Here is a 27,936-nt window from a genome sequence, read left to right on the forward strand (position 1 = left end):
TACAGGTGATGTTTTCTTTTAATGCTAGATGGGGAAGAACACGGTGTCGGTCAGCGTGGCGTCACCGACACATCCACTGCAGTAAGTTGTTGACACAAGGCACTGGCGACGTCAGACGTTCACACTCACACAACGTTTCCTTTCACGGGATACACAGCTCCACCGGCCATCCGAGTTAATGGTTCAAGGGTGGAATGGCCAGGACGATTGTGAACAAAAACAGGCTTGAAGCGTTCAAGGGGATCTGTTTGTTTACTCAAGCATGCTGAGTGGTCGATTTATTTCAATGACAGGCTAAAAAGGTGTTGTGTTTCTGGTCCCTCCGGGTCATTTCCAAACCCCCGCGTCTGTAATCTTTCCAGATAATAAACCAAGGGCAGGCATCTCTAAATTGCCGACCAAAACCGGAAAGTAACGTTAAATTTATTTTTAAACCACTATTATGCTTGGCAAACCAAATGTCTAAACATCACGTCATTTCGGAAAAAAACAAAACAAACAGAAACATGAAGGTGTTTTTAGTCGTACAGAGTGTCTGAGAAATATATTTCTCTAATGATAACTGAAGAAGTCCTGCCGCATTCAGTCTGTGAAATGTTCCGTCACACAACAGAAGGATGTTGGTAGGACCGTGGATAACCAAGTCAGTGTATATATCCAACGTCATTCGTTTCCCAGCAGTCTGAGTGAGAATGTTGTGTTGATGTCTCGTTTATAGTGTGACCGACACACAGGAACCTCGTTAATCCATCACCCGTCTGGATAACCGAGTGTTGATACTCTCCGGGACACAACACGATTGTTACGGCGTGCAATTTCGGTCCGGTGCCGACATGAAAATCTGACCTCTAAAAGTAAAAGTTTCCATTTTAAAAGGGTCCGAATTACCAGGTAGCATTGTAGGATGTTTTCCGACCAGTGGATAGACTTAGCTGAGCGCATGCGTAGCTTCCAATGACTTCCTGTTTCAACTCACTCGCACGTGACAGCGGCAGATTTCAAGCCGGGGCACTGGCGGGCGCCGAAGTTGTTGTGTCTACAAGCGTCCAGTCTAGTCTCCGTGCCGCGACACTGGACATTGGTCATCCACAAGGATCTGGAGTTACGTGACCGATCACGTGAGTTTCTCATCCAACCAGCAGTGTAGCCCATCTGTTGACAAGCTACCTGAGCCTCGTTTCGGCCAAAGCCGTGTGAACAAATTGGCATCCATCTTGAGCTGTGATAGATCTCAACCAGGCCAGTATTCACGTCGTTGCTTTCTTCAAAAGCAACCAGGCGCAGCATGTGATCTAGAACAGAGGAATACATACGTTTACAGACTGATATTTAGTCCCAGAAATAAAGTTATCTTATATAAATAAATATAGATACAAAATAAAATAATAAAATCGAAACGGAGCGCACAACATACTTAATTTTAGGGCTAAAGCAACCAAGACTTGTCCAATCATTCTACACTTGAGTTTGACTTTTTAAAAATTATTTTCAAAAAGGGTGAGGTGACTTATAGGTGTAGAGTTCGCGAACTATGGTTGCTACTGCTCAAACCATATGTGTCGCATTCATTACTGATGTCAAGGCAGTTACGTCAATGATAACGTACATGTAACTGGACATTCGTTACAGATAATGTACGAGCCAGCGACATTGGCAGACGGATTGGGGTGTGAGGGCACATTGGTGAGTGAGTATGGTTTTACGCCGCTTTTCGCAATATTCCAGCAATATCACGGTCGGCGACACCCGAAATGGACTTCACACATTGTACCTATGTGAGGACGAGCGAACACCTTAACAACTAGGCTACCCCACCGCCCCACGTGGAACATACACAACTGAATTCAAACCTACCTAGCTTCAGAAAGTTACTAAAGATACTAAATGGGTAAAATTGCGTCTTTGACAGCAATTAGGTTTAGAATGACCTACACTATATTATATCCCGTTTCCGTATCGTAACTATAATACATTAGGAATTAAAAATATGTATACAATATACAATCTTTATTCATATTTACGATTCGGAAAGACACTAATTTACAACCGAATATCGAACACACGCTGTTTTATAAGTGTTACTTGAGGATGCCAAAAGTTTGGCCCATCCGGAACTGAAACACGAACCGACATGATTGGGGTAACGGGGTAATCGCGCCGGAAGATGAGGTTTCCATAGTTACTTATTTCAGGCTGAGGGTTTCCCACAGCATGTGCTTGATGGGAGGTAAAGTAGATGTCTGGGGGTAGACGGAGCCAAGTCACGTTCTGTTAATTACCACTGGTGCAGTTAGACTCCCGCGATTTACGATGTTACGATGTGAAGAACGCCTTTGTATAAACGATGATGGGGCATGCTAAAGTTTACTGTCTGGCAAGAATGTTAAGTTTGTTAGTGAGCCGGGAACGTGAGAGGTATCTCTACGCCACGTTTAACACTTGGGACAATAACGCTCTGAAACATCGGTTTTATATGCAGTGGTTCAAGCATTTTACGACCAGGCATGCTTCTATACCTCTACCAAATTTGAAAGAAATCTTTTGGATGACAATCTGTTAATATCCTAGAATGTGAATCTGTAACCCTGTATGTACGATAAAAAATATATGAATTCAAAACTTCAAGGCCTGAAAAAAGTCTCGATTAGCTGCCGGAACACATTCCATTGGGCGTAAAAGGCAAAACAGTGATGAAAATAATAGGAATGGATCGCTGGAAATCAGAGATTACACCAGGTGTTCGCGACAAGGGTAGCGTGTCCTGCTCTACAGGTAGCACCCGCCACTCAAAGTGTGCATTAAATGTAAATGTATGTTAACTAATGCCGCACCCAGCAATACTCCCGCAATACGACGGTGGCGTGTAAACAATCGAGTCTGGACCAGATAATCCAGTGAAGCATCCAACAGCGATTAAATACAGTGTGTATATTGCTTAATGATGTGCAGTATGTATAGTTTTACTGTACGCCATACGTTTTCTTATCGAACCCACGCCAGAAACCTATGATTGTGGGTTCGAATCCCGGTTCGCCCCGATAATGTTTCTAGGTTTGTCAGCACCATACCCGTGCTCGTGGGTCTCAAGTGGTAAACGTCTGAGATCTGCATCACTTCGGGCTTTCCTCCCACATTAAGCTGACACGCCGTGATGTAACTGGAATACTGTTAAAAGCGGCGTTAAATCTAACTCACTCACTCACTTATCGAACTGTAATCAACGACCACGTGCAATGCCAAAATATATGGTACAGAGGAATCACATACTTGCGTCCGACATGAATATGAAATTTAACATTGAGATTTCCCTTGTTCAGTACAATTTTCAATATCCCAGTCGAACGTGTGCTTTACAGAGTTTACAAACTGTATAGTTCTAGATTCCTCCTAAATTGCCGGGCAGAAGAAAATATAGACCCATTTTTGATGAGGGCTAACAATGAAACAAACAAGAAATGGTTATTTGATACAGGTATCATAGTTGTGTTTTTGGGCCTCATGTTTGCAGTGTTTCAGCGACTGTTTTTATCCAAGTAAAGTTTTGATGGTGGCTAGAAGTGCTGCACGTGCTTTTTCTGAACCAACCGCTTGTGTTTTGGACCTTAAGTCTGCGATGTTTCGGCGACTGTCACCAGCCTAGTGACGTTTAGATGACGTTTTTGTTTAGTCAAATTCAATATTCAAGTGTATAATTTCTCTGGCATGTCAGTTTTGTCCGACATTTTGTATGAACAGAAAAGCAATCTTGGCTGAAGTACCGGTACACATGTAGTGTGATCGAAGAATGCATATTTTGTACAGATGTCGCATGATATGGAAACACATTCAGTGGCCAGACCAACTGTAACGGTGGCTAGTATGGAAAGCATCTCGTGGTTCCTCTCACCCGTACGTTATTATTTGCTTTACTTTTCTTGTTTATGAATGTTTTGCCTCAAATCTAGCGTAAAAGATTATCAGACCTTTCAAAATCGTTTTTAAAAAGTTGAGAAAAAAGCCCAACTTCTGTATATTTCACTCCTCAGTTTTGTGAAATGTGACAGGAATGTTCGAAAATTGAAAACGTTAACTAGGAAAAAAGAAACGAGCTACTTGGGGTACAAGTGAACCTGATTATTGTAGCGGACATCATTGAGCGTATATTAGTTGTCCGGATCAGGTATGGACACAAATTGCCTGATTGTCCCTCTATGAGAGCGATATCAAGGCTAAGCGAGGATAAAACAAATTTTAAACTGGAATTATTTGTTTCCTCATTCCTGATTCTCAGGGTCAGTGGTTCCATAAACCCAGTCGTAGAGAAATAAAACACCTTATTGCCAAAGTTGAGCACGTCGGTCGCTCGGTGTGAGCTCCTGCAATGGCGGACTGTGTTCCTGAACGATACTCATGATTATTAGGATGACGTCATGCTTCTCAGATACTCTTCTCTACAAGAGGAAATCCTATAATTAATCTCACAGAGATGAAAGCGAATGAAGTAAGAATCACTTTTAGCTTCACTAAGAAGGAATTTGCACCGAGTGACTGGAAGTTTAATTAGTAAACAGGCTCCGCTCCGGCCGAGAACAGGTGCCCGAGTGCTAGCGATGCCTACGCTCTTGTGTGGAGCTGTGTTTGCAAAGGTACACTTATCACATACATGTTTATTTGTTTGGCATTTGAAATAACACCAAAACGCGAACTGAAATAAACAAATCTTATTTTGCTTCAAAATGAATGTTTTTACATAAAAACAAACACACACACACATATAACTGAAGCAGTATCCCATTAAGTTGAAATAGTTCCTGGTATTATTTCAAATTCTACGTGTCAGTGACTCAAACTAGAACCCGGACCTTAAGATTTGTTTCGTTTGTTTGTTGTTCAACGCCGCACTCAGCAATATTGCACCGATATGACGGCCGTCTGTAAATATTTGAGTCTGGACCAGACAATCTAGTCCTCGCCATGACTGTGGAATATATTTATTTTATGAAAACAGCATCAGGAAAATTATTTGTTTTAATTTTAGGGGAGAGAAGTATATTGTGTAATATAAGATTTCATAGACTATATGTTATGACTGACATAATGAGCATCGATTTACGCAATTGGGATACGATGACATGCATCAACCAAGTCAGCGAGCCTGACCACACGATCCCTCTAGTCGCCACGTACGACAAGCATGGGTTGCTGAAGATCATGTTACGGTAAGTATGCACCTGATGAAGCCACCGTCATGTATAATGTTACGGTAAGTTCGAACCTGATGCAGCCATCGTTATGTATAATGTTACGGTACGTATGAACCGGATGAAGCCACTGTTAGGTATAATGTTATGGTAAGTACGAACCGGATCCAGCCACTGTTATGTATAATGTTACGGTAAGTACGAACCGGATGCAGCCACCGTTATGTATAATGTTACGGTTAGTTCGAACCTGCTGCAGCCACCGTTATGTATAATGTTACGGTTAGTACAAATTTCATGCAGCCACTGTTATGTATAATGTTACGGTAAGTACGAACCGGATGCAGCCACCGTTATGTATAATGTTACGGTAAGTTCGAACCTGCTGCAGCCACTGTTAGGTATAATGTTATGGTAAGTACGAACCGGATCCAGCCACTGTTATGTATAATGTTACGGTAAGTACGAACCGGATGCAGCCACCGTTATGTATAATGTTACGGTAAGTTCGAACCTGCTGCAGCCACTGTTATGTATAATGTTACGGTAAGTTCGAACCTGCTGCAGCCACCGTTATGTATAATGTTACGGTAAGTTCGAACCTGATGCAGCCACTGTTATGTATAATGTTACGGTAAGTTCGAACCTGATGCAGCCACCGTTATGTATAATGTTACGGTAAGTTCGAACCTGCTGCAGCCACCGTCATGTATAATGTTTCGGTAAGTTCGAACCTGATGCAGCCACCGTTATGTATAATGTTACGGTAAGTTCGAAACTGCTGCAGTCACCGTTATGTATAATGTTACGGTAAGTTCGGACCTGATGCAGCCACTGCTATGTATAATTTTACCGGAAGCAGTCAGGTGCATAATTCGTTGTCCTATATTATGTTACAGTAAGTACGCACCTGCTACAGACGCCGTTCTGTATAACGTTACAGTACAAGCATATGTTTTGACCTCTCTGCGCACATGACAGAGGGCCGCTAACAGATTGCCTTGTAGCTGGCCGCTATGACAACAAACAAGCGTTCTCAATGCGCGTGCGGACCTAAACTCACAGTTGATATTTGTAGGCGTTCCCCGCGGCAGTCGTTAAGACAACACTTTTCTTGATAAGCAACAACCATTAAGGTGCCAGGCACACTCTGTCCGTGTACTGTTATTGATTGATGGAGACAAAGCCAGGGATACTGTGTTTTACATTCACAGTATAAGTAACCCTGGAAGGAGGTGTGGGGAAGGAGGTATGGGGGTGGGGAGGTGTTCATGGGGATCGACTTCCTCCTGAAAAGTACTCTTGACTCAAACACTCCTCATCTCAACCCACACCCCTCCCTCTGCAAGTCTTAAAAGATTACCATTTTGGTGAAATCCTCCACCACGTATGGCACTGAATATCTTTGAAACATACTTAGGTCGCCTTAGGGACGTACACTGGACGCCTGTGACTCATTTTTGCACTACAGAATAATTATCTACGTTTCGGAATATAACTCACCACAAATAACCGCAAAATCCCCATGGTGGCTGCAAGACTTGGCCTCGTTGTCCAGTGATATAACCGGGCACTGGAAGGTGCGCAGACACGTTACGTTAAAATCCCAGTTGATACCGGAACCGGAACCGAACTGCCCCCTGCCGGCCGCAATACCACCAAGATATCCAAGATGGCGGCAAATGGCGGAGGCGTCAGTGTGACCAAGGCTTGTGTTGCAGATGGTGCCCCACTGGCCCTTATGGTAGATCTCCACCCGGCCTTCGTTAACATTCCGTCCATCCACCAGGGTGATGAGCGGCTCTGAAATATACAACGTATTGGAGTTTTATGCACAGTTACTGACAACAGTGGTTGTGAAATATACAATGTTATCGTCATTTTATGTACAGTTGTTGACATCAGTTCCTGGGAAATATACAACGTTATCGTCATTTTATGTACAGATATTGACATCAGTGGCTGGGAAGTATACAACGTTATCGCCATTTTATGTACAGATATTGACATCAGTGGCTGGGAAATATACAACGTTATCGACATTTTATGTACAGTTATTGACATCAGTGGCTGGGAAATATACAACGTTATCGACATTTTATGTACAGATATTGACATCAGTGGCTGGGAAATATACAACGTTATCGACATTTTATGTACAGTTATTGACATCAGTGGCTTGGAAATATACAACGTTATTGCCATTTTATGTACAGTTATTGACATCAGTGGCTGGGAAATATACAACGTTATCGTCGCTTTATAAAAATTTACTGACATAAGCGGCTGGGAAATATACAGCCTTATATGATATCTACAGTTACTGAATCCAGAGGGTATGAAATGTACATTATCATCATTATGTCTACAGTTACTGACATCAGCGGTTCTGAAATATACAACCTCATCGTGATTACATTTACGTGACTGCCATAAGCGGCTGGAACATATACAGCTTCCTATCATATCTACATGAATTTATCTATCTCAACATCTTTTTAATATGCAACATAGATTCATTATTAATCATATTTCAATAATAGCCTTACTGAAAATCATTAAGCGCCTCATTTGTGATATTGAGCTGTATTTTAACGCCGCTTCGAACAGAGTGTCGGTTATATGACTGCCTGTCTTGTCGTCAGTGACACACATTTCAGACGTTCACCACTTTGGTAAAACCCACGACCACGGGCACTGGGCTGACAAATCAACGATCGTAGTAGGGCGCATTTAGGATTCGAACCCACGACCAGCCAATCCACTTCAGACTACATGGCCACCCGAGCTCATATATCGGCTTTGAACAAACACCTGTCTAGAAATCATTTGGAAATAAATGCATGTCTTGCATAAAAGTCTTTTAAATGTTCCCTTTTAAAGAAATTAATTCCAGTAAATATTTTCGGGAATTCGGAAATTGATAAATGTAATTATCAAATCAGTGGGCAACGAGATATTATAACGAGAAAAGATAATATTAAATGTCCCTTCTATTTTGTCAATTTATGATAACATTATTTAATTTCAAAGAGGCATATCTTCTCTACCTTGAACGAAAAACTGGGTTTAAAGAAAGGCAGTGCCGAGGAGATTTCCTGGCTCTTATCAAAGGCTTAACGGTACTCAGTTTCATTACGAGGAAGGCAGGGGTATAGGAGTTTATAAAACATATGTGAACAATGTGTTCCAGGCGCATGAAACAGACGGACACAGATGTTTTTACAATCACGTGACATGTTGACGTTGCCGTGAAGGTCATCCGTGAAGCGTGACGTAGACAACACGACGATATTGACGTATTCTGGCTATACAGTAAACTACGGTTATAACGAACACGCTTATAACGAACTGACGGATATAACGAACTTACTTTTTTGGTTCCGACTATTTGCTGTAGTTATGATGTATATATGCTTATAACAAACTACGGTTATAACGAACTAAAATTAGTAGTCCCTTTGAGTTCGTTATAACCGTACTTTACTGTACTTAAAAGGTTGACATCGAAGACATTATTTTGAACATTGTCAATTAAATATTCGTTTGGCCTATATGCTGTTGAAATATACATTAACAATGGAGGACAGAACCAGTCTAGATTATCTGCTGGAGTGAGTGAGTGAGTGGGGTTTTACGCCGCTTTTAGCAGTATTCCAGCAATATCACGGCGGGGGACACCAGAAATGGGCTTCACACATTGTACCCATGTCGGGAATCGAACCCGGGACTTCGGCGTGACAAGCGAACGCTTTAACCACTAGGCTACCCCACCGCCCCTTATCTGCTGAAACAAATTCCATTTCAAAATCGCTTTAGAAATTATATGAATGGTCTACTGAAAATCAGTTATGACACCAGGTGTTCGCGAAAAGGGTAAACATGTCCTGCTCTACCGGTAGCACCCGCCATTTACACAATTTGGATAAAAAGTATAAGTAGTTATTGCCAGACAATGCACATCAAGATTCCTGCCATGCGTCTGCGGTAAACAAACCAGACAATCAAGTGATCGATGAACCAGAAAAATCTAGTGACACGATAGTGCATTCACTGATTTTGTTGAAACGAATAAAAACGATATGATAATTTTAGTGATGACACCAGGTGTTCACGAAAAGGGTCAGCCTGACCTTACCTATCGGTCACAATAGGATATTGAGTAACCATGGACACGAGTGAGTGAGTATGGTTTTACGCCGCTTTTAGCAATATTCCAGCAATATCAGGGCGGGGGACACCAGCAATAGGCTTCACACATTGTACCCATGTCGGGATTCGAACCTGGGTTTTCGGCGTGACGAGCGAAATCTTGAACCACTAGGCTACCCGACCGCCCCTCCATGGACACGATATCACCCTTCATACTTACTGGTACGCTACGACGTTTGGTTTAACATAGGGGTGTTATTACTGGTATTTATTAATTAAAACATTGTATTGTAAAAATGGTACGAGTTGAAAATTCTTATATGAACGTTGTATCTATACAATGTTAAAAAAACGAGAATTGGACGGTGTTTCCGAATTTGAGAGTTATTCACAGTAATAAAGCTCATTCATGTAAACTCTTGTATGATTGGGGGCGGTCGGGTAGCCTAGTGGTTAAAGCGTTCGCTCGTCACGCCGAAGACCCGGGTTCGATATCCGACATGGGTACAATGTGTGAAGCCCATTTCTGGTGTCCCCCGCCGTGATATTGCTGGAATATTGCTAAAAGCGGCGTAAAGCCATACTCACTCACTCACTCACTTGTATGATTGTATTATGAGCTGTACTGAATACATTGACTGTCTCTCTGAAATACTGCCAATGCGACTCCTGATTGCAACTCACTCCTTCACTCACTCACTCACTGAAGATATTTCTGTAATGTAAATGTTGTGTTAATTTAGAGTGAGTGAGTATGGTTTGACGCCGCTTTTAGCAATATTCAAGCAATATCATGGTGGGGGACACCAGAAATGGGCTTCACACGTTGTACCCATGAGGGGAACCGAACCTGGGTCTTCGGTGTGACGAGCTAACGCTTTAACCACTAGGCTACCCGACCGCCCCGTTCATTAAGAGCTGGGTCTCGTTCCATAAAGCAACGTCAGCACTAAGATGAGTGTTACTACCATAGTTTAACATAGGCTTACGACAGTCGTAGCGCTGAGGTCGCTTTCTTGAAAAAGGCCCTGGTCGCATTTTCTGGTATTTCCCAAACTCACTCAGGAAGTGTCAGAATTCGGGTGTGTAGCATGATGGGACGTTATCACATCAGCTGCATCCTCTCGCAAACAATGGTCCAGTCATGCCAGTGTGGTGAGACTGTCAAGTCACCTGGATCTCCCCATCGCCGACATACTCGCAGTGTCCGACAGGAAATGGGCGGTATGTAGATGCCTGATGCTGAACAGTCTCTGGCTTCATGGAAGGTAACACAGGAATTTGGTTTTATGAACCAACAAGGGAACAGTCTCATTAACAGCTGATCTCAGTGCTCGCTACCGTTAGACAATGGTCTGAGGACATCCGAGTACAGGTCATGTCAAAACTATGTATCATCAGAACGAAGTATCTGTGTATCTTTGAAACCCAGAACTGTAGAAACAAAGCGACAAAACCCTTCGTTTTCATATCAATGAGATATGAGGTGGTGATCCATACAGACTAAAACAGATTCAGTTGTTACACGTTTTGCTATTAATGGAAAACGTCTCAACACCGTGTGCACTGTGGATGCAGCGTTTCTGTAGTTGACACCCCCCGTCAAGGGGAGTATACACTGACGCTGTGTGAGACGGTCCCCGTCAAGGGGAGTATACACTGACGCTGTGTGAGACGGTCCCCGTCAAGGGGAGTATACACTAACGCTGTGTGAGACGGTCCCCGTGAAGGGTTTTACCATCTAGACTCGCCCCGCACATACACATATTCTCCCGATATGCACGATAACAACGATAAAGATACATGTGACTTTAACACCAAAATAAACGTGAACAAGGTGGGTATTCTCTCGGAAGTTATCATCAACACCTTTAAATGTTGTCCAATCGATAGACTGACCCCAGTCCATTCCTACCCGCCCTTATCCCCACACAGACCCTCCGCCCCCTAGCCTGTCTCACAGTCCTTCAACCATACTCGTTCCTTCCGCCCAGCCCCTACTGTAATGCTACATAGCCCTAAATGAAGCAAGTCTAGATTTTCCACACGTCTCCCCCAACTCACTGGGGTTACTTTTCAGTTTTAATAAAGTTGTTTGTTTCTTTCAAAGCTAGGGATACAGGGCAAGTCGTCTAAGGAGCCGCAATTCGCTGTGCAGAGTTGCGTCCCTTAGGCACGAGAGAAACATATGATCGTAGGTTCGAATCCCGGTCGCCCACATCATATTTCTAGGTTTATCATCATCATACCCGTGGTCTTGGGGTTAGCCAAAGTGGTAGACGTCCTAGACCTGCATCACTTCGGGCTTTCCTCCCACATTGAATTGACATGCCATGATATAACTGGAATACTGTTCAAAGCGGCGTTAAACCTAACTCACTTATTCTACCAAAGTTACTTATTTTCAGGGACTAAGCGGTAATCTAACACGGTAGTTCAACACACAACCCTGCACTCGGTATAAAGGGGCTGCACATTTTCATGTCGAACGTTTCTTCCATGGCTATAGGACTCAGCTGCATCCGCTATCAGCCCCCTCACATGCCTGGCCTCTCCCACAGATTGTATTTAGGTTGTTGTGTTTTTATCAGTATGGCTTCATGCTCATTTAATACATCTTATATCTCGACTGCCTTGATAACACGCGATACAGACTTATTTTAACCTGGGTTTTTTATCAGGAGAGTGCAGTGCAAGAATACCATTGCAGCAGGTCAACGCGGAAAACGCAGTGTATCTCTCTCTCGTCTGAGACATTCATAGCTCCGGGCTTTTCTCCCACCGCATTAAGCTGACGCCTTGATACAATCACATACTGTTCAAAGCCGCCTAAAACGCACACACTCATCACTGGAGCATTGCGTGAGTCTCCAACCAGTCGCCATATACTATCTCACGCACTCGCTCACTGGTATCCAGTCTCTCTCTCTCCCTCTCTCTGGCTCTCTCTCTCTTTCTCTCTCTCTCTCTCTCTCTTTTTCTGGCTCTCTCTCTTTCTCCCTCTCTCTCTCTCTTTCTCTCTCCCTCTTTCTCTCTCTTTCTCTGGCTCTCTCTCGCTGTGTAAAAAGGAGAGAGCGAGGAAGAGTGGGGAGAAAGCAATAGATAGGGCGAGCACCGCAAATATAAATTAGGAGAGTGAAAAAGGACACGTGAGAGAAATAGAATGTTGTCTCGGAGAAGAATCTGGACGAGAGCATGAGAGTGATAGAATGAGTGAGTGTAACGCTGCTCTGTACAGTATTTAAGTTACATCACGTGAAATCTCATGGTGATAGAATATGGAGAATAAGGAAGACAAGTTAATGACCGAAATACTTAACCGAGGGAGTGGAGAATGACATGTTCAGAAGTGGCTGGAGACAAGATCGTGGCACAATGAATCAGTGCTAGTTCTCCAAGACACTGGAATATCCGTATATAATGTGATCAAAATCAATCTAGATGATAAAAATAGGCCAGTCTAGCTGGCTGCATACCACAGCATGACATTGACATGTAGGAGAACGGCGTTGACATGCGCTAGATATACATGTATATGATACTACAGGCGTGGCGCAGTCAGTCGACGCTTGTTCCCATGCACCACGGCCACTGATAATTATCTTATCTTATCACATGTGTCAGATGTGCTTATAGCCGGCGGCCCCACCCCACACCCCCATCTCCGACTAGCACACACACACACACACACACACACACACACCCCACACCCCCAAGTACACTGTTGACATAGCGACACACGGACAACAGCAGAATGTAAGCGTTTTTAACAGTATCGTATGACACACAGCTGTCGACCTTCCAGGAACCGGAAGTGGGTCAGGGAGAGGTCACAGTGGCGTGGCGAGACGAGATCAAACGAGATTTCAAATACTACTTTATCTGATAAGTGCACGGGGGTGAACGGGGATCTTTGAATCAAGCTGGGATGCGCTGTTAAAGCATCAAATGACACTTACAGATCAGCGTCTACACGTCCCCCCCCCCCCCCCCGGGTATAAACCCCGGTCGCCCTCGTTCTGCAGAGTATTGAATAAAGTCAGTCTAGGTAGCCTTTGATCAAGTAAAATATCCGAGATATAATCTATGGATACGTTCAAACAACAGAGCCTGTACAAGTAATATTAGTCCTGCACCATGTCTGTGGAATTCATATTTTGTAGGTATTTCTGTTTACTAATAGCCTAGGCAAGTCCAGATCAAACTAACCAAGTCTAGTTTGCTTGATTCCACAACAGCAGAAGAGGAAAGCTTCTTTCGAAAAAATAGTTTTATTATTTCAAAGACATGTTCATTGACTAAGTGTTAGTCTGAAATAATATATCCCATGAAAAAAGAGAAACGGTCAACAGAAGCTCTGAAGTCCTTGGGCAATGACTGGGCGACCTAGGCTCCTACACCCCACCACCACCACCTATAAAATATTTATAAAATAAATAAAAATAAACTAAACTACCATTTCTTATAGCGAAACTGTAAACGCCCTGGAAGTACCGCAGGATTTTAAGCGACAATTTCATAGATACGAATCATTGTACTCTCTGGGTTCGCGATTGCATGTATCAGGACAACATGTTTCTTATTATATCCTCTTACAATACCATGTTGTTCCATGTTGAAAAGGGGGGGGGGGGGCAGTCTTTTAAGGCGCCGCGATTCGCTGAGCAGAGTTGCGCCCCGTGGGCACGCCAGAAACAGAGGAATTGTGAGTTCGATTCCCGGTTCGCCCCGATTATGGTTCTAGGTTTGTCAGCACCATACCCGTGCTCGTGGGTTTCACCGAAGTGGTAAACGTCTGAGATCTGCATCACTTCGGGACAAGCCGTGATATAACTGGAATATTGTTAAAAGCGGCGTTAAACCCAACACACTCACTCACCATGTTGAAAAACAGTACTTTCAGGGCAAGTCCACTTAGTTTGGATAGCTTGTGCGAATGTTATGTTCAAATTGGAATTGCGTATCTCATTTTCTCACTGTAGAAGAAGCTATATACAGTCTTATACACCCACCACGATAGAAAACCGTGTCATTGGGCCAACTTTGGCGAATGGTATACCGTTTGTCAAAGAACCCATCACATAAGGTTGGTAATTCGATAGACCAACAATGGGTTTTTTATGTTGTAGAGTTGCAAACATGTTTACTTTATTTAGTTTTATTTACAATACATTAAAATTAAATGTCAATTTACAACTTGCACGATGGCGGCATCAATTCTGGTCACGTATAGTATACGTCACGTGGTATATGAGCAATAAAATAAAGGTCAGGTTATTAAAATATCGTCGCGTCAGCCAGCCCGACTTGTTTATTCAACAGACGTAAGCATTATTTTTAGCCTCGTTTCCTCACCATCACGTCACTCTCGCGTCACTCTCACGTTACTCACACGCACTGAGAAGACCTCCACGCGCCACCTCCTCGTCAATGAACGCAAGCACTCGAGGATGCGTGTGTGTCGACAGGAATGTGCAATAGAATGTCGCCCCACAGCACCAAAACACCATGAGGCCACGCCTTCTTACGTCCTTGTTATATAACATGGACACACACACGTGGTTTGTGTCCTAGCAACAGTTGCTAGGATACGTATCGGTATGGTCCACACATCACACACATTGCTATAACACACATCAGAGGCCATAAAATAAATAAAATCTATTTTGTAGTCTCTGCACACATGTATGAGAGGTCAACAAGTGTTTCATTGCTTGACAAATCTGTCATTGAATCTTAATTCTATATAATCACGTAGGGCAAGAAAATTCAACGTAGGAAATCACAGATGCAAAATCATCATCAAAGTATTTATATCAACAATCGAAAGGTAAACTTCTCTTACGCAATTCACAATACGTATGAAGTATCAGTACCTAGTTAATTATATTCATTTAAATGGTTTTCTTCATGATTTAATCAATAAATGAAACAGTTACTAATTTTCTGTAAATTTGACGTCATTTGGAGGCTGCTAACCAGAGAACCTCACCCCAGGGGCTCAGTAGGTACGGGCAACTTTCGTCAACCAAAGTGGGACTTAATCAGTTAATAGTGCTGACATTGCTAAATCAACGTTGACTTATAGTATACCTTGGTCTACACGGGTTCGCAAGGTCGTCAAGGGTTTTTAAATCGAACGCAAGCACCACAACATGGCCAAATTGTCATTGAGACCCGAGACCCGAAACAAACATATATGGGAAAAATTCAAATAGATTATAACACAATAATGATCACATCTTAACACTTATCATCACATTAAGGTTTTATCATCTGGGTTATGTGCCCTTGGCGGTCTCTGCTTGACGCTGCCATTAGTCTGTTTAACACCCCCCTCCACCCCCCGCTGGTTACATCAACAGTTACGTCGCTCTGCTCCTCCCCTTCAAGTCAACCACGACGTAAACAGCCACGTGCATTCATTCAAGATAGTCTTTTTTCCGCTCCCCTCGGGGAAGTCACCCTGCTGACTTCATTTCCCACGTGTTGCCACTCACCTCGGCATTTTAACTCGACAGTCCAATTTCCTCATGTTGTTTCAATATGGCCGCTTCAGGCGAGATAAACCACCTTCAGCAGCATTACGGTTATAAAGTCCACAGGTGAGGACTCTAGAAGCAAGCAGCTAGTCATATATTTGGCGATACAAGTGGCGATACCATCAAAAGTGCAGCTGCATTTAAATGGTACACAATGGAGAGATGTCCTGTGTCTCGTATCTTACGTGTCTTGTCTGTCCCGTGTGTTTCCCGTGCCCATGTGTCGTGTGAGTCCAATGTCCAGTGTCCCGTGTGTTTCCTGTGCCCCATGTGTCGTGTGTGTCCAATGTCCAGTGTCTCTTGTGTCGTGTGTCCCGTGTGTTTCCCGTGCCCCATGTGTCGTGTGTGTCCAATGTCCAGTGTCCCGTGTGTTTCCCGTGCCCAATGTGTCGTGTGTGTCCAATGTCCAGTGTCTCTTGTGTCGTGTGTCCCGTGTGTTTCCCGTGCCCCATGTGTCGTGTGTGTCCAATGTCCAGTGTCTCTTGTGTCGTGTGTCCCGTGTGTATCCCGTGCCCCGTGTGTCCAGTGTCCCGTGTGTTTCCCGTGCCCCAGGTGTCGCGTGTGTCCAGTGTCCCGTGTGTATCCCGTGCCCGATGTGTCGCGTGTGTCCAGTGTCCCGTGTGTATCCTGTGCCCGATGTGTCCAGTGTCCCGTGTGTATCCCGTGCCCCATGTGTCGCGTGTGTCCAGTGTCCCGTGTGTTTCCCATGCCCCATGTGTCGCGTGTGTCCAGTGTCCCGTGTGTTTCCCGTGCCCCATGTGTCGCGTGTGTCCAGTGTCCCGTGTGTTTCCCGTGCCCCATGTGTCGCGTGTGTCCAGTGTCCCGTGTGTATCCCGTGCCCGATGTGTCGTGTGTGTCCAGTGTCCCGTGTGTATCCCGTGCCCGATGTGTCGTGTGTGTCCAGTGTCCCGTGTGTTACCCGTGCCCCATGTGTCGCGTGTGTCCAGTGTCCCGTGTGTATCCCGTGCCCGATGTGTCGTGTGTGTCCAGTGTCCCGTGTGTTTCCCGTGCCCAATGTGTCGCGTGTGTCCAGTGTGTTTCCCGTGGCCCATGTGTCGCGTGTGTCCAGTGTCCCGTGTGTTTCCCGTGCCCCATGTGTCGCGTGTGTCCAGTGTCCCGTGTGATTCCCATGCCCCATGTGTCGCGTGTGTCCAGTGTCCCGTGTGTTTCCCATGCCCCATGTGTCGCGTGTGTCCAGTGTCCCGTGTGTTTCCCGTGCCCCATGTGTCGCGTGTGTCCAGTGTCCAGTGTCCGTGTGTTTCCCGTGCCAATGTGTGTCTCATGTGTCCAATGTCCAGTCTCCCGTGTGATTTCATGCCTCGTGTGTTTACCATGTCCTGTAACACCAGTAGGACTTGATCCTGGGTCCGGTTCGACCCGTTTCCTGAGTCCCATGTGTTCGGTGTCATCTGTCCTATGTTTTCCCAGTGTTTCCTTCGTACCACATGTTCCGAGTGTTTCCCGTGTCCCGTGACTTTTCGGTTTAGTCTGTGTGAAGCTTCGTCATTCACACTCTGTCCTGATGTACCAGCAACCTTTGACAGCGCTCCTAAATCACACGTGTACCAGTGACAGCAGTGACAACTGCAGTCGGGTCAGAATGTTTGACACTCATTAGGTTATTGTTGTGACGAAGTGAATCTGTTATGGGGTTACCAGCGTGGGTGAGTGAGTTGAGTTTAACGCTGTTTTGAACAGTACTTCAGTTATATCATGTGAAGGACCTAAGAGAGTGCGGAGCTTGTGTAACAGCGACAGGTTGAGCTGTGCAGATCAGCCAGGAAATACGTACGATTGTGTGGAGCTTTGGGTTGGGATTGTTGTGTTATGTCATTGAGTACTTTATTAAGAGACATACTGATTTTTCTCTCAATGTATACAGACATATAATTTCTTTGTTTGAATTTTTTAAACACGTTTTGAGACACACCACATCAAGTGTACAAGTTTTGGTACAACCTGAGGTTAAATTTTATTTATATTTTTCTAAGATTTTCGAGAACAAATTCTTCTTTTGAAACAAGATACCAATAAACGATAAATGGTCAGCAGCACTTATAACCACTCAGCAGCTCTCAGCGACACTCAGCAGATCTCAGCAGCACTCTGCAGCGCTCAGCAGCTCTCAGCAGCACTCAACAGTACTCAGCAGCACTTTGCAGCTCTCAGCAGCACTCAGCAGCTCTCAGCAGTACTCAACAGCTCTCAGCAGCTCTCAGCAGCACTCAAAGCTCTCTGCAGCACTCAGCAGCACTCAACGGCTCTCAACAGCTCTCAGCAGCACTCAACAGCACTCAGCAGCTCTCTGCAGCACTCAGCAGCACTCAGCAGCACTCAACAGCCCTCAACAGCTCTCAGCAGCACTCAGCAGCTCTCAGCAGTACTCAACACCTCTCAGCAGCTCTCAGCAGCACTCAACAGCTCTCTGCAGCACTCAACGGCTCTCAACAGCTCTCAGCAGCACTCAACAGCACCCAGCAGCACTCAGCAGCACTCAACAGCCCTCAACAGCTCTCTGCAGCACTCAGCAGCACTCCGCAGCACTCAACAGCCCTCAACAGCTCTCAGCAGCACTCAGCAGGTCTCAGCAGTACTCAGCAGTACTCAGCAGCACTCAGCAGTACTCAGCAGCTCTCAGCAGCACTCAACAGCTCTCTGCAGCTCTCTCGGTTTTCGACAGACACATGGCGCCGTCTGGTATTACATTTCGTGACGATGTATGGTTGTTTGAGACTGGGTTGTAATTTACAACAGCAGACAGGTAGGTTGTGGAGCTGGTACCCACGGTGATGTTGATGGGAAGATGGCTGTGTCGGCAGCATCAGGGCTATCGGTGGGGCTGTAGTGCCTGACAGCCGTGTGGAGATGATTGAGCTGTCACTGTGGTTGCCCTCAAGTTCACATATGAATCTAACCGAAAAATGTCGAGCATTCTTCAACTTACATTTTTTGCTTCAAAGAAGTTGTTAAGAAACTGAAAGTCTAAATTGTTACACAAGGAGCTCCCTCTCATCAACGACTGGTTCTGACTTTGATGGATCGCAATGGAGATTCTTTAACGTTTCATGTTTCTCGTCAATTAGCGTTAACCTCGCAGACTCGCTGAATTTGTGTCAAAATTTGACATGTTGGAGGATTTGTGCGTGAGTATGTCGTAGACTCGATAACAGAATACTTATCTGCAATATCTGGCTCTTTGTAGTCAATTACCCCCTGATAATCCTGGAATAATGCTCAAAGCGGCGTAAAATCACACTCACACTCACCCATTACACTGATCACGTGCTATTTCCCATTGGCGGAATAAGATTAAATGCCATCTCAGAATATTCCAACCAACGCCAGATTCCCACGGCCGTTGTCAGCAGTGCAAATATATCAACCCCATTTGGAAAGTGTCATTGAGACTGGCCTAACTTTCAAGAAAATAATTTTGATTCAAGCAGCCTGGGTTCGACGCCACACTAGGACAGCCAGTTGGCCACAGGATGTCTCCCCGTGTTACGCTACCCTTCCCTTATCTCATGTAGTCCTGCGCCATGACTGTGGAATTATAAAAAATCTAGATTTGTCTAAACGAGTCTGGGGGCACGGGTGGCCCAGTCGTCTAAGGCGCCGCGATTCGAGTAGAGTTGCGTCCCTTGGGCACGCCAGAAACCTATAATTGTGGGTTCGAATCCTGATTCGCCCCGATTATGTTTCTAGGTTCGTCAGCACCATATCCGTGTTCGTGGGTTTCACCGAAGTGGTAAACGTCTGAGACCTGCATCATTTCGGGCTTTCCTCCCACATTAATCCGTGTTATAAATGGAATAATGTTAAAAGCGGCGTTAAACCAACACACTCACTCACTAAACGAGTCTAGATCAAACTTAACCAAGTCTAGTTGCCTTAATTCCACAACGGAAGGAAAGGTTCTATGAAGAACTCAGTTATTTTAAAGCCTAGGTGTTAGTCTATATTGCTTGGTGAAACCCGATCTCGACTTGATGCTTCTGGCAAAGGAAAGGGTGCTATAAGGGCCCATTTACCTAACAGGATCTGAGCAAAACTTTCAGAAGTCGCATATTGTCCCTGTGTTCACGTACACCAAAATTGTACTTTTTCATTTCAACACGTGCATGTTCACGAGATACAACAATACTAACTGTTTTCATGAACTAGGTAGATCTACAATTATACAAAGGCTGATTTTCGAGGTTTTCACATTAGGAACCGCGTGTCTAATACTGAAACACGATTGTTTCATATTTTCATTGATCTAGAAAAAAACAGTGGAGACCTCGCGCTAAGGCAATCTAGACTTCCAAATTATTTAAGACTTCACTTGGATTCCGTTCTTAATATATTCACCTTGGTCTGGCAGACAGACTAGGATATGTGGTAACGAACAGTTTGGGTGAAGGACTTGCTCCAAGTCATACTTTCTCTTGTGTCTTTGATGTGCGACGGAAGGCTTAGGTGTCACTGTACCAAACACTATCAAGAAAGAAATATACGCTTGGGAAATTTATCCACTTAAAATGTAAATATCCAGAATCATGAAAACAAATTATTTCACTACATCCTCTCAAATAATGAAGCCATCAATAGCAACTGCATTTGCTTCCATGTCTATCATTTCAAGCAATAAATGCCCCTTGATATAAATCAGCCGATGACATAATATGTATAATATCATCACATATGTAATATTGATATATTTTGTTGTTTAATATTTGTTTTGTTTTTTTGTATTGTTTGTTTGTTTTTTTGTTTTTGGTTTTGTATTGTATTGTTTTGTTTTTATTTTTTGTTTTGTTTTTGTTTTTTGGGGGAAGGGGGAAATTGTTTTTTGTGTTTACAAGAATGTATTTATGTCTGTATATATGTATATATGAATCATAATATTTTTGTCATTTTAAGAATTGCATCTCTTCTGCAATAAATATTATCTTATCTATCGTATCTTCTCTTATCTGTCCCCCGGCATGATATATTGCTGGAATATGCTAAAAGCGGCCTAACACCATGCTCACTCTTGTTTCTTTCTATACTCATGTACTTCATCGTGTGGAAAGAATAACTGGCATTTAACCAAGCCGGACAATTTTCACAACTACTTGGCAAAGTTTTAAATAAATTAAGTTTTGATGACTTTGCCAGAGTGGCAATGTGGCTTTTATCAAACGTCGTTCTTTTAAAAGTTCATGTTTTTGGAAGAAACAGGTTAAATTTCTGGCTCTGTCCGGAACGGAAATAACATGAAGACCCCCATCAACCACTGGTTTGTCCGGCCCAATACTTACAGGTCGCCCTGACTTAGCCGGATTATTGCCGAGTGCGGCGTTAAACAACATCCACTCTCTTGCTCTTTAATGCTGAGACTTAAAATTACTAAACTATTAACAAATATCCTCGTATCAAGTATACACCATCCCTTCCTACGTACAATGAAAGTTTGATAATGTTGACCCCCGCTATTCCGGAAATCTCGCCTTCCGGACGATTTTGTTGCGAATCTCCATAATTATGTCTTTTTCAGTAGCATTATCCAGCGTCAACGATTGGTTCGCCCAGATGATTTCACTTTAAACAGGACCGTCCAGATTAACGAGGTGTTATCTGAACAACGAAACCAAAATTAATGCAGAAACAAACTTCCATTTGAAATAACGGGTCCCCCATTGTACATGTTTACCCAGCTCTCTATAACTACGTTCATAGTAAAGTAAAAATAAACATAATGTCCATAACTGATATAATTATGGCCCAACACGTGTAGTTACCTGCCAACCCGCTCTGTGATGATCTGATCCCGTTAGTCGCCTCTTACGACAAGCATAGTCGCCATTTACGGCAAGCATGGATTGCTGAAGACCTACTCTACCCCGGAGCTTCACGGGTCGGTCCCCTTTGTAAGAATACAATGAATAACATTTATACATGCATGTGTAAGTTTTATAATAGTGATCGGGTTTATTTGTGAACTTATTACGACAATTTTGTATTGAGGACAGATATGTTTTAGCTGCAGGTACAACACCAGATATTTTTAAAAATAAAACATTGAGCTAAATTAATTTTGGCAACTCATGGCAACAATGTAATTTGTATGGCATGAACACATAATTACTTGTTTCAAACATTTTGGGGGACAACATATTTTTTTAATCCCCCACCCCCTACCCAAGAATATCAAATGGTCCTTTAAAGCACCAAGAACGTCTTTTGTTGAAGAGACTGAACGACAGTCTAGCTTGTGCGAATGTTCGGCAGTTGTTCAACCCTCTACGCCATGTTGTCAGGAGTTAATATAAAGCCACAGTTCCTGTGCTCAGTGTATACACTGTTTATAAACTCAAGTTCGACATTTGAAGCATGTTATTTAGGAAACAAGGTCGGAGTCAGTGGATATCGTATTTCGCGACTGTCATTACTGGTGTTGCTGGGATGTGCGGAAGTCGAACGTCTATCTGGCGAATGAGTTAGGGGGTCAGGAGCGGGCTCTTGCACATCACTTAAAGGCCATTTACACTTAGGAGGCTTTGGCGTGCTGTAAGGTGGCAGTGGGGCGTGTAAAGACTAACTCATTGATTGGAAGGGGGAGACAGGTTGGATGGTAGGATGGTTGAGAGAGTGAGTGGGTGGGAGGATGGTTCAGTGAGGGGGTGGCGAGGCTGTGTATTAGGGGATCTGAGTGTGAGTGAGTGAGTGAGTGGATAGGTGGGTGTTTTTTAAGACAAACATCTAAAATCTGAAATGAACATATTTTACAGAAAAAAAGTTGTTAAATGATAGTTATAAAAATATCATAAACAGGTGCCCAGAGACTTTCCTCATTTTAAGATACTGCAGTAAACTAGACTTGCCAAACATTATATACTTGCATGGGCTGTATTGGATATATTTGTTTCGGGGTCTGTATGACAGACTAGGTGTTCTTCTAGTTGCATTGTTAAGTGATTGTATGCGAGTTTGGGAGTTTGAGAGGGGGGGAAGAGGGAGAGAGAGAGAGAGAGAGAGAGAGAGAGAGAGAGGGAGAGAGAGAGAGACTGGATACCAGTGAGCGAGTGCGTGAGATAGTATATTGCAGAATGTTTGGCGACTGGTTGGAGACTCACGCAATGCTCCAGTGATGAGTGTGTGCGTGTTTGGCGGCTTTGAACAGTATGTGATTGTATGAAGGCGTCAGCTTCATGCGGTGGGAGAAAAGCCCGGAGCTATGCATGTCTCAGACGTTCACCACCTTCATGAAACCAACGAACACGCGTCTGAACTTAGAAACGCACCAACGTACGAGGCGTAGTCAATGATCAGGTTTAATGCTCCTATAACTGTATTCCAACAAAAAAGCGTCGGCACATCTGGTGTGACAAACTAACACTTGAAGCACAAGGCTAAGATGCCTTCTCGACCCCCATAGTCAGCTCCTGATACAGTGTGCTGTGTGGAGTGGTGTGTGTATGTGGGGGGTGGGAGGTGGGGGGGGGCGGAACAAGTCCTGTTCTGTTGCCGTAGTTCGTTATAAGAATGTCATATAGACAGCAAATACCCAGGACCCTTAAAAGCCTGTTCGTTATATCCGTCAGTTCGTTATAAGCGTGTTCGATTTAAACGTAGTTTACTGTACACTGGCGAGTGAAGCCATATTCTGTGTTGTGACATAAAATGTGCAAACAGTCGGAAGCTGGTGCTGAAATAAAGTTTGGTTTTTCTCAAGGAAACAAGGTGTTGAAATATGAACAAGAATATTGTTCAGATAAATCTAACAAAGTTTGTTCTTACCTGGTTCAGCTATAAGTCTTGTCAGCGCTGGCATAATCCTCTTCAGCTTAACGCTGGTGTCGTATATAAACTCAAGCACATTCTCCTGGGTCATCGCACTTCCATTTCGCGTGTCCCCCTCCCGCTCAGGGGGGACATTGTTGGCCACCCCTGCCTGAGTTTGTGCATTGGGATCAGGTCGGCTGAGTTTACTCGTTAAACTTCGGAGTTCCGACAGGAATCGTGTTGTTACGGACATAGACCTATTGAGCTGACCCTCAACGTACTGGACATTGTGGAAGATGTAAGGAATCCAACCAGTGTTCGAGGCCATCGCTTCGGTCATCTTCAGCGTTGCCTTGGATGTATTGAGTATTTTCTGAAGGGCAAGGTTACTGTCTCCCGAACCGTAGGACGGTGGCAGTTTTGTCTCCTTCTCTAGTTTGGTTCGAGTCTCCTCCATTCGGAGAAGCTCGTCCTGAAGTTCGACAAGGGAGGATGATAATGACACCTGACTCATCTGAGCAAGATCAGTTAATATTTCAAACAACTGCGACCCATTTTGAGAAAACTTTGCAATATCCTTAAGCACACTTTCCGGAAGTGAACACCCCCCTGAAGGCGCAACTTCTGTGCGCAGGTGACCATGACCTTGATCTACGTTTGTATGACCTTCACCTGTAGGGAGGAGGTTGTTTGCTGGGTCGGGTTTTTCGTTGTCACGTGGTGATTGTACGACCACGTCGACGACGTCTTTACGAAGCTTCCCCTGTTCGTACGCCAACGTCTCGGTGTTTGAAATGATCTGCTCCAGCATACTGTCAGTGTGTCTGATGAAACTCACAGACTGAACGATATGTGACGTCATATTTGTGATTGCGTGGAAGAGCATCTCGTTGTCAATGAAGACGTCATCAGAGCGAGAGTACGTCTCCTCCGACTTCTCAACTGTACGTGATTGGCTGATATTGGAAAGACGATTGAACTGACTCTGGGACTGGTATTTAAGACTGTTAAAATAACCCTGAGATTGATTTGTCAGCCTTTGATAGTTGGTCTCGGACTGAAGTTTCAGTTTGTCGAACTGACTGGCGGACTGATGTTTCAGTTTGTTGTTCTGGCTCTCTGTTTGAGTTCGCAAACTACCATAATGGGATTGTGAGAGGTACTTTAACTTATCAAATTGCACACTCGATTGGTTCCTTAGTTGTTCATACTGAAAATGGGACTGATTTCTCAAATGGTTGAAACGTAAATCTATACGTTCTTCTAGTACTTTTATATCCACTGTACAGTTTAAAACAGTTTCTTGCCTCCCTGTATACGCCTGCTCAGTGGCCTCCTCCTCAGGACCACGCTCCTCGCGCCCTCCGAAGTCGAGGCCATCAAGAGCTGTCATCAATTCGTTTGTTTTCTTTTCAATGTTTCGATTTATATACACAATAGAACGCTCCAGCTGTTGAAACATTTTAGAGTTTGTTTCTTTAAGAGAACTCATGTCATGCCCAATCCGTGTAACTGTAGACTTAAGTGTTCTTGTTTCAAGGTCATTTGTCCCGAGTTTAGAATGCATGGCCTGCGTAAGCGCTGCTGTCGTCTGTAGTGTGTTGGTGACTCCGCGGAACTGACGAATGTTAAAAAACTGTAACCCGTTCAACGCCCGCTCCATCTGAGCAATCCGGGAACTCAAAGTGTCAAACTTTTCATCCACTATCTTCAGTAACGAGGTGATGACAGCCTCCTCCAGCTTATCTGTAGTTGGGACTGTAGAGGTGGGGGGTGGAGGGGTTGTTTCCCCTAAGGTCAAGGTCACAATGACAGCTATGACGGCGAAGTGACCGGACAGACTCAGGTGATACATGCTGATGAAAGTATAATCCGTACAATTCTTTGATCACGAATCCACCGCTGAAATCACCGAATCAGACACAACTGACACAGACACAACTGTCACAGACACATGAGAATATGGTATTTCATAAAACTAGTTGCTCCAGGCTGCGCGACGACGTGCACCGGACACCTCCTGCACAACACACGACTCCCACCACATTACATACAACTCCATCATCACCGGCCATGATCCACACGTCGTAGAGCGGGAATGAAAACACGTCCTGCACCAAGCGATGAGCGAGACACACGGCGTCTGTGGAACCCTGTGTACCTCCCCTGCACTCGATCCTTATCTCGCGCGCGTCCACTTCCCCAACCAGCCCCTCACTGTCGCTGAGGGGTGCACAAGTACGTTAAGGGTCGCTCCTGCTCCTCCCCCGACAACTCATCCCCGACAAGTCACCCCTGCCATGCTAACTGTCTGTAGAGGAATTTACAAGCAGGAAGTGTACGGCCCCACTGCGAATCGGCGACCCACTGTGTTGATGTTATTTATATCATAGACCTCAGTTGGCTTTGAGGATCCATTCATGAAGTTTTTGTGTTATAGAAGGCTCATCTACTCAACAAGTATTCTCCTCTTACGGTAATCCAAGCTTCCCCACGCTTCAGTTTTCCTCGTGGCAAGGTTTTATCATCGCCCACTCATTAGCGGAGGCTGCTGGTTGAAGTGATCGGGCCACACGGATCTGGGGAGAAAAGAACCGGTCATTATATAGTTGGCGGAGGGGCCGCAGTCATTACAACTGTGAACACCCAACAGAAGTCAGACACAGATGCTGAGGAGGGCCTAAGGGACGGAGTCAGCAATATCGAAGTTGTATTACAATGACCGGTTGTCAGCAATGTGACGGTTATATATCACAGCGACCTGTTGTCAGCAATATGACGGTTATATATCACGGCGACCTGTTGTCAGCAATATGACGGTTATATATCACAGCGACCTGTTGTCAGCAATATGATGGTTATATATCACAGCGACCTGTTGTCAGCAATGTGACGGTTTTATATTACAGCGCCCTGTTGTCAGCAATGCGACGGTTATATCATCTCGAGCAGTTTTCAGTAATATAAGGGCTATATCACAGTGACCTGCTGTCAGCCATTTGATATTCTGGGGTGGGACTTGGTCTTTGGTATCGAGATTAGATATATGTTCAGCTACAGCTTCAGCTATTTATCGTACCTCCATGTCAGAATAAGGAGCTTTGATTGCCCCTCGTGATCTTCATAAAATGCTATGTATCCCGCCTTGGAAGTAAATAAATTTCTCAGCGGGGGAATAAATCCCTTATACCCCGCCACGAAGAAGACAGGCTGTGCGTGGATTTCTGAGAGGCAAAACAAATCCCTTATACACCGCCTCCATGCAAAAAGCCCCACCTTTTTCCGAGTCAGTGAAAGTCACATGATAGAGAACAAGTTAACCTCATCTCAATCGAACAGCTGTCTTCTATCAATTTTGAATTTTAATCTTTACAATGTCATAATAAATCAAGTCGGCAAGATGAAATTCGTTGTAGCAGGATTACGAGGGTACATGTGGTTTAATGCGTCCCTCGTTAGGTGTTCGTGGTATAAAACCTAACGCGTGACGCAGGAAACCCCATGTACCCCTCGTGATACTGCTACAACTTAAAATAGGAGCCTGTTTTTTTCTTTCAAGAGATGTAATTTTTGTTGCGGGCAATTGTTGTTTTTCATTATTTATATTTTGTTCAAGAATGTTCGCAAACAATGGTTTTTTTCCCACGAATCTAAAATTGTCAGTCCCCTATGTGACAATAACCTGCAATCAACAATATGACAATTCTGTAACAATAACCTGTAGTGAGAAGTAAGACGCCGTCAGGATTACACCGCGGCGGCTACCAGCAACACGACAGCTACACAAATCATGAATGTAATGTAATCATGTTCTTATGATATAGGGAAAGTCAGACACAACCTTCCCAAATATTATTGTTATTGTCACCTTCGTCAAGACCGATTGCCTTTTTCTGATATGCACAACTATTCAAATGTTATCACGTGCATTGTTTTATACAAACATGGGGCATACGTGTTTCTAATAACAAGCGCAATAATATCGAAGTAACATGTATTAGCTTACTGTTTAAACTGGCATTTGTCTTGCTCCGAAGTAATTGAGTCAGTGCGCCGAGGTCAGTGCTGTCTTGAAAGCTCTGCACACCGCAGCTCGCTCCTCCCAGGAACAAAAGTGAAGAATGCGATTCTTTGAAGAACTTTTAGCTGAGCTGGCAACGCTATAATCTCCACACAGCCTCCTCTCTGGCCTCGGTCCCATACCAGGTAATGCGCCAGAGTGAAATAGTTCACTGTTGTCATCAGGGGGGATACCTCCGGATGCTTGTGCGGTCATGTGACTGCGTTGTTGTCACGTGACGCGTATTGTA

At 44.1% G+C, this 27,936-nt stretch overlaps 1 protein-coding gene across 1 annotated transcript; it reads right to left on the bottom strand.

The window, feature by feature from the left end:
* On the bottom strand, positions 1–27,856 carry LOC124121822. Its single transcript, XM_046484899.2, has 4 exons — positions 27,633–27,856; positions 23,642–26,205; positions 6,684–6,983; positions 1–1,292 (listed from the first exon to the last, which is right to left on the bottom strand). The coding sequence occupies exons 2-4, from the start codon at positions 25,479–25,481 to the stop codon at positions 973–975; spliced, it is 2,460 nt and encodes an 819-aa protein (XP_046340855.2). The 5' UTR covers positions 25,482–26,205; positions 27,633–27,856; the 3' UTR covers positions 1–972.
* Between the last annotated feature and the right edge of the window lie 80 nt (positions 27,857–27,936).

Source organism: Haliotis rufescens, unplaced genomic scaffold (assembly GCF_023055435.1).
Source record: "Haliotis rufescens isolate VD_foot unplaced genomic scaffold, xgHalRufe1.0.p SCAF_10, whole genome shotgun sequence".
Classification (NCBI taxonomy): Eukaryota; Metazoa; Mollusca; class Gastropoda; order Lepetellida; family Haliotidae; genus Haliotis; species Haliotis rufescens.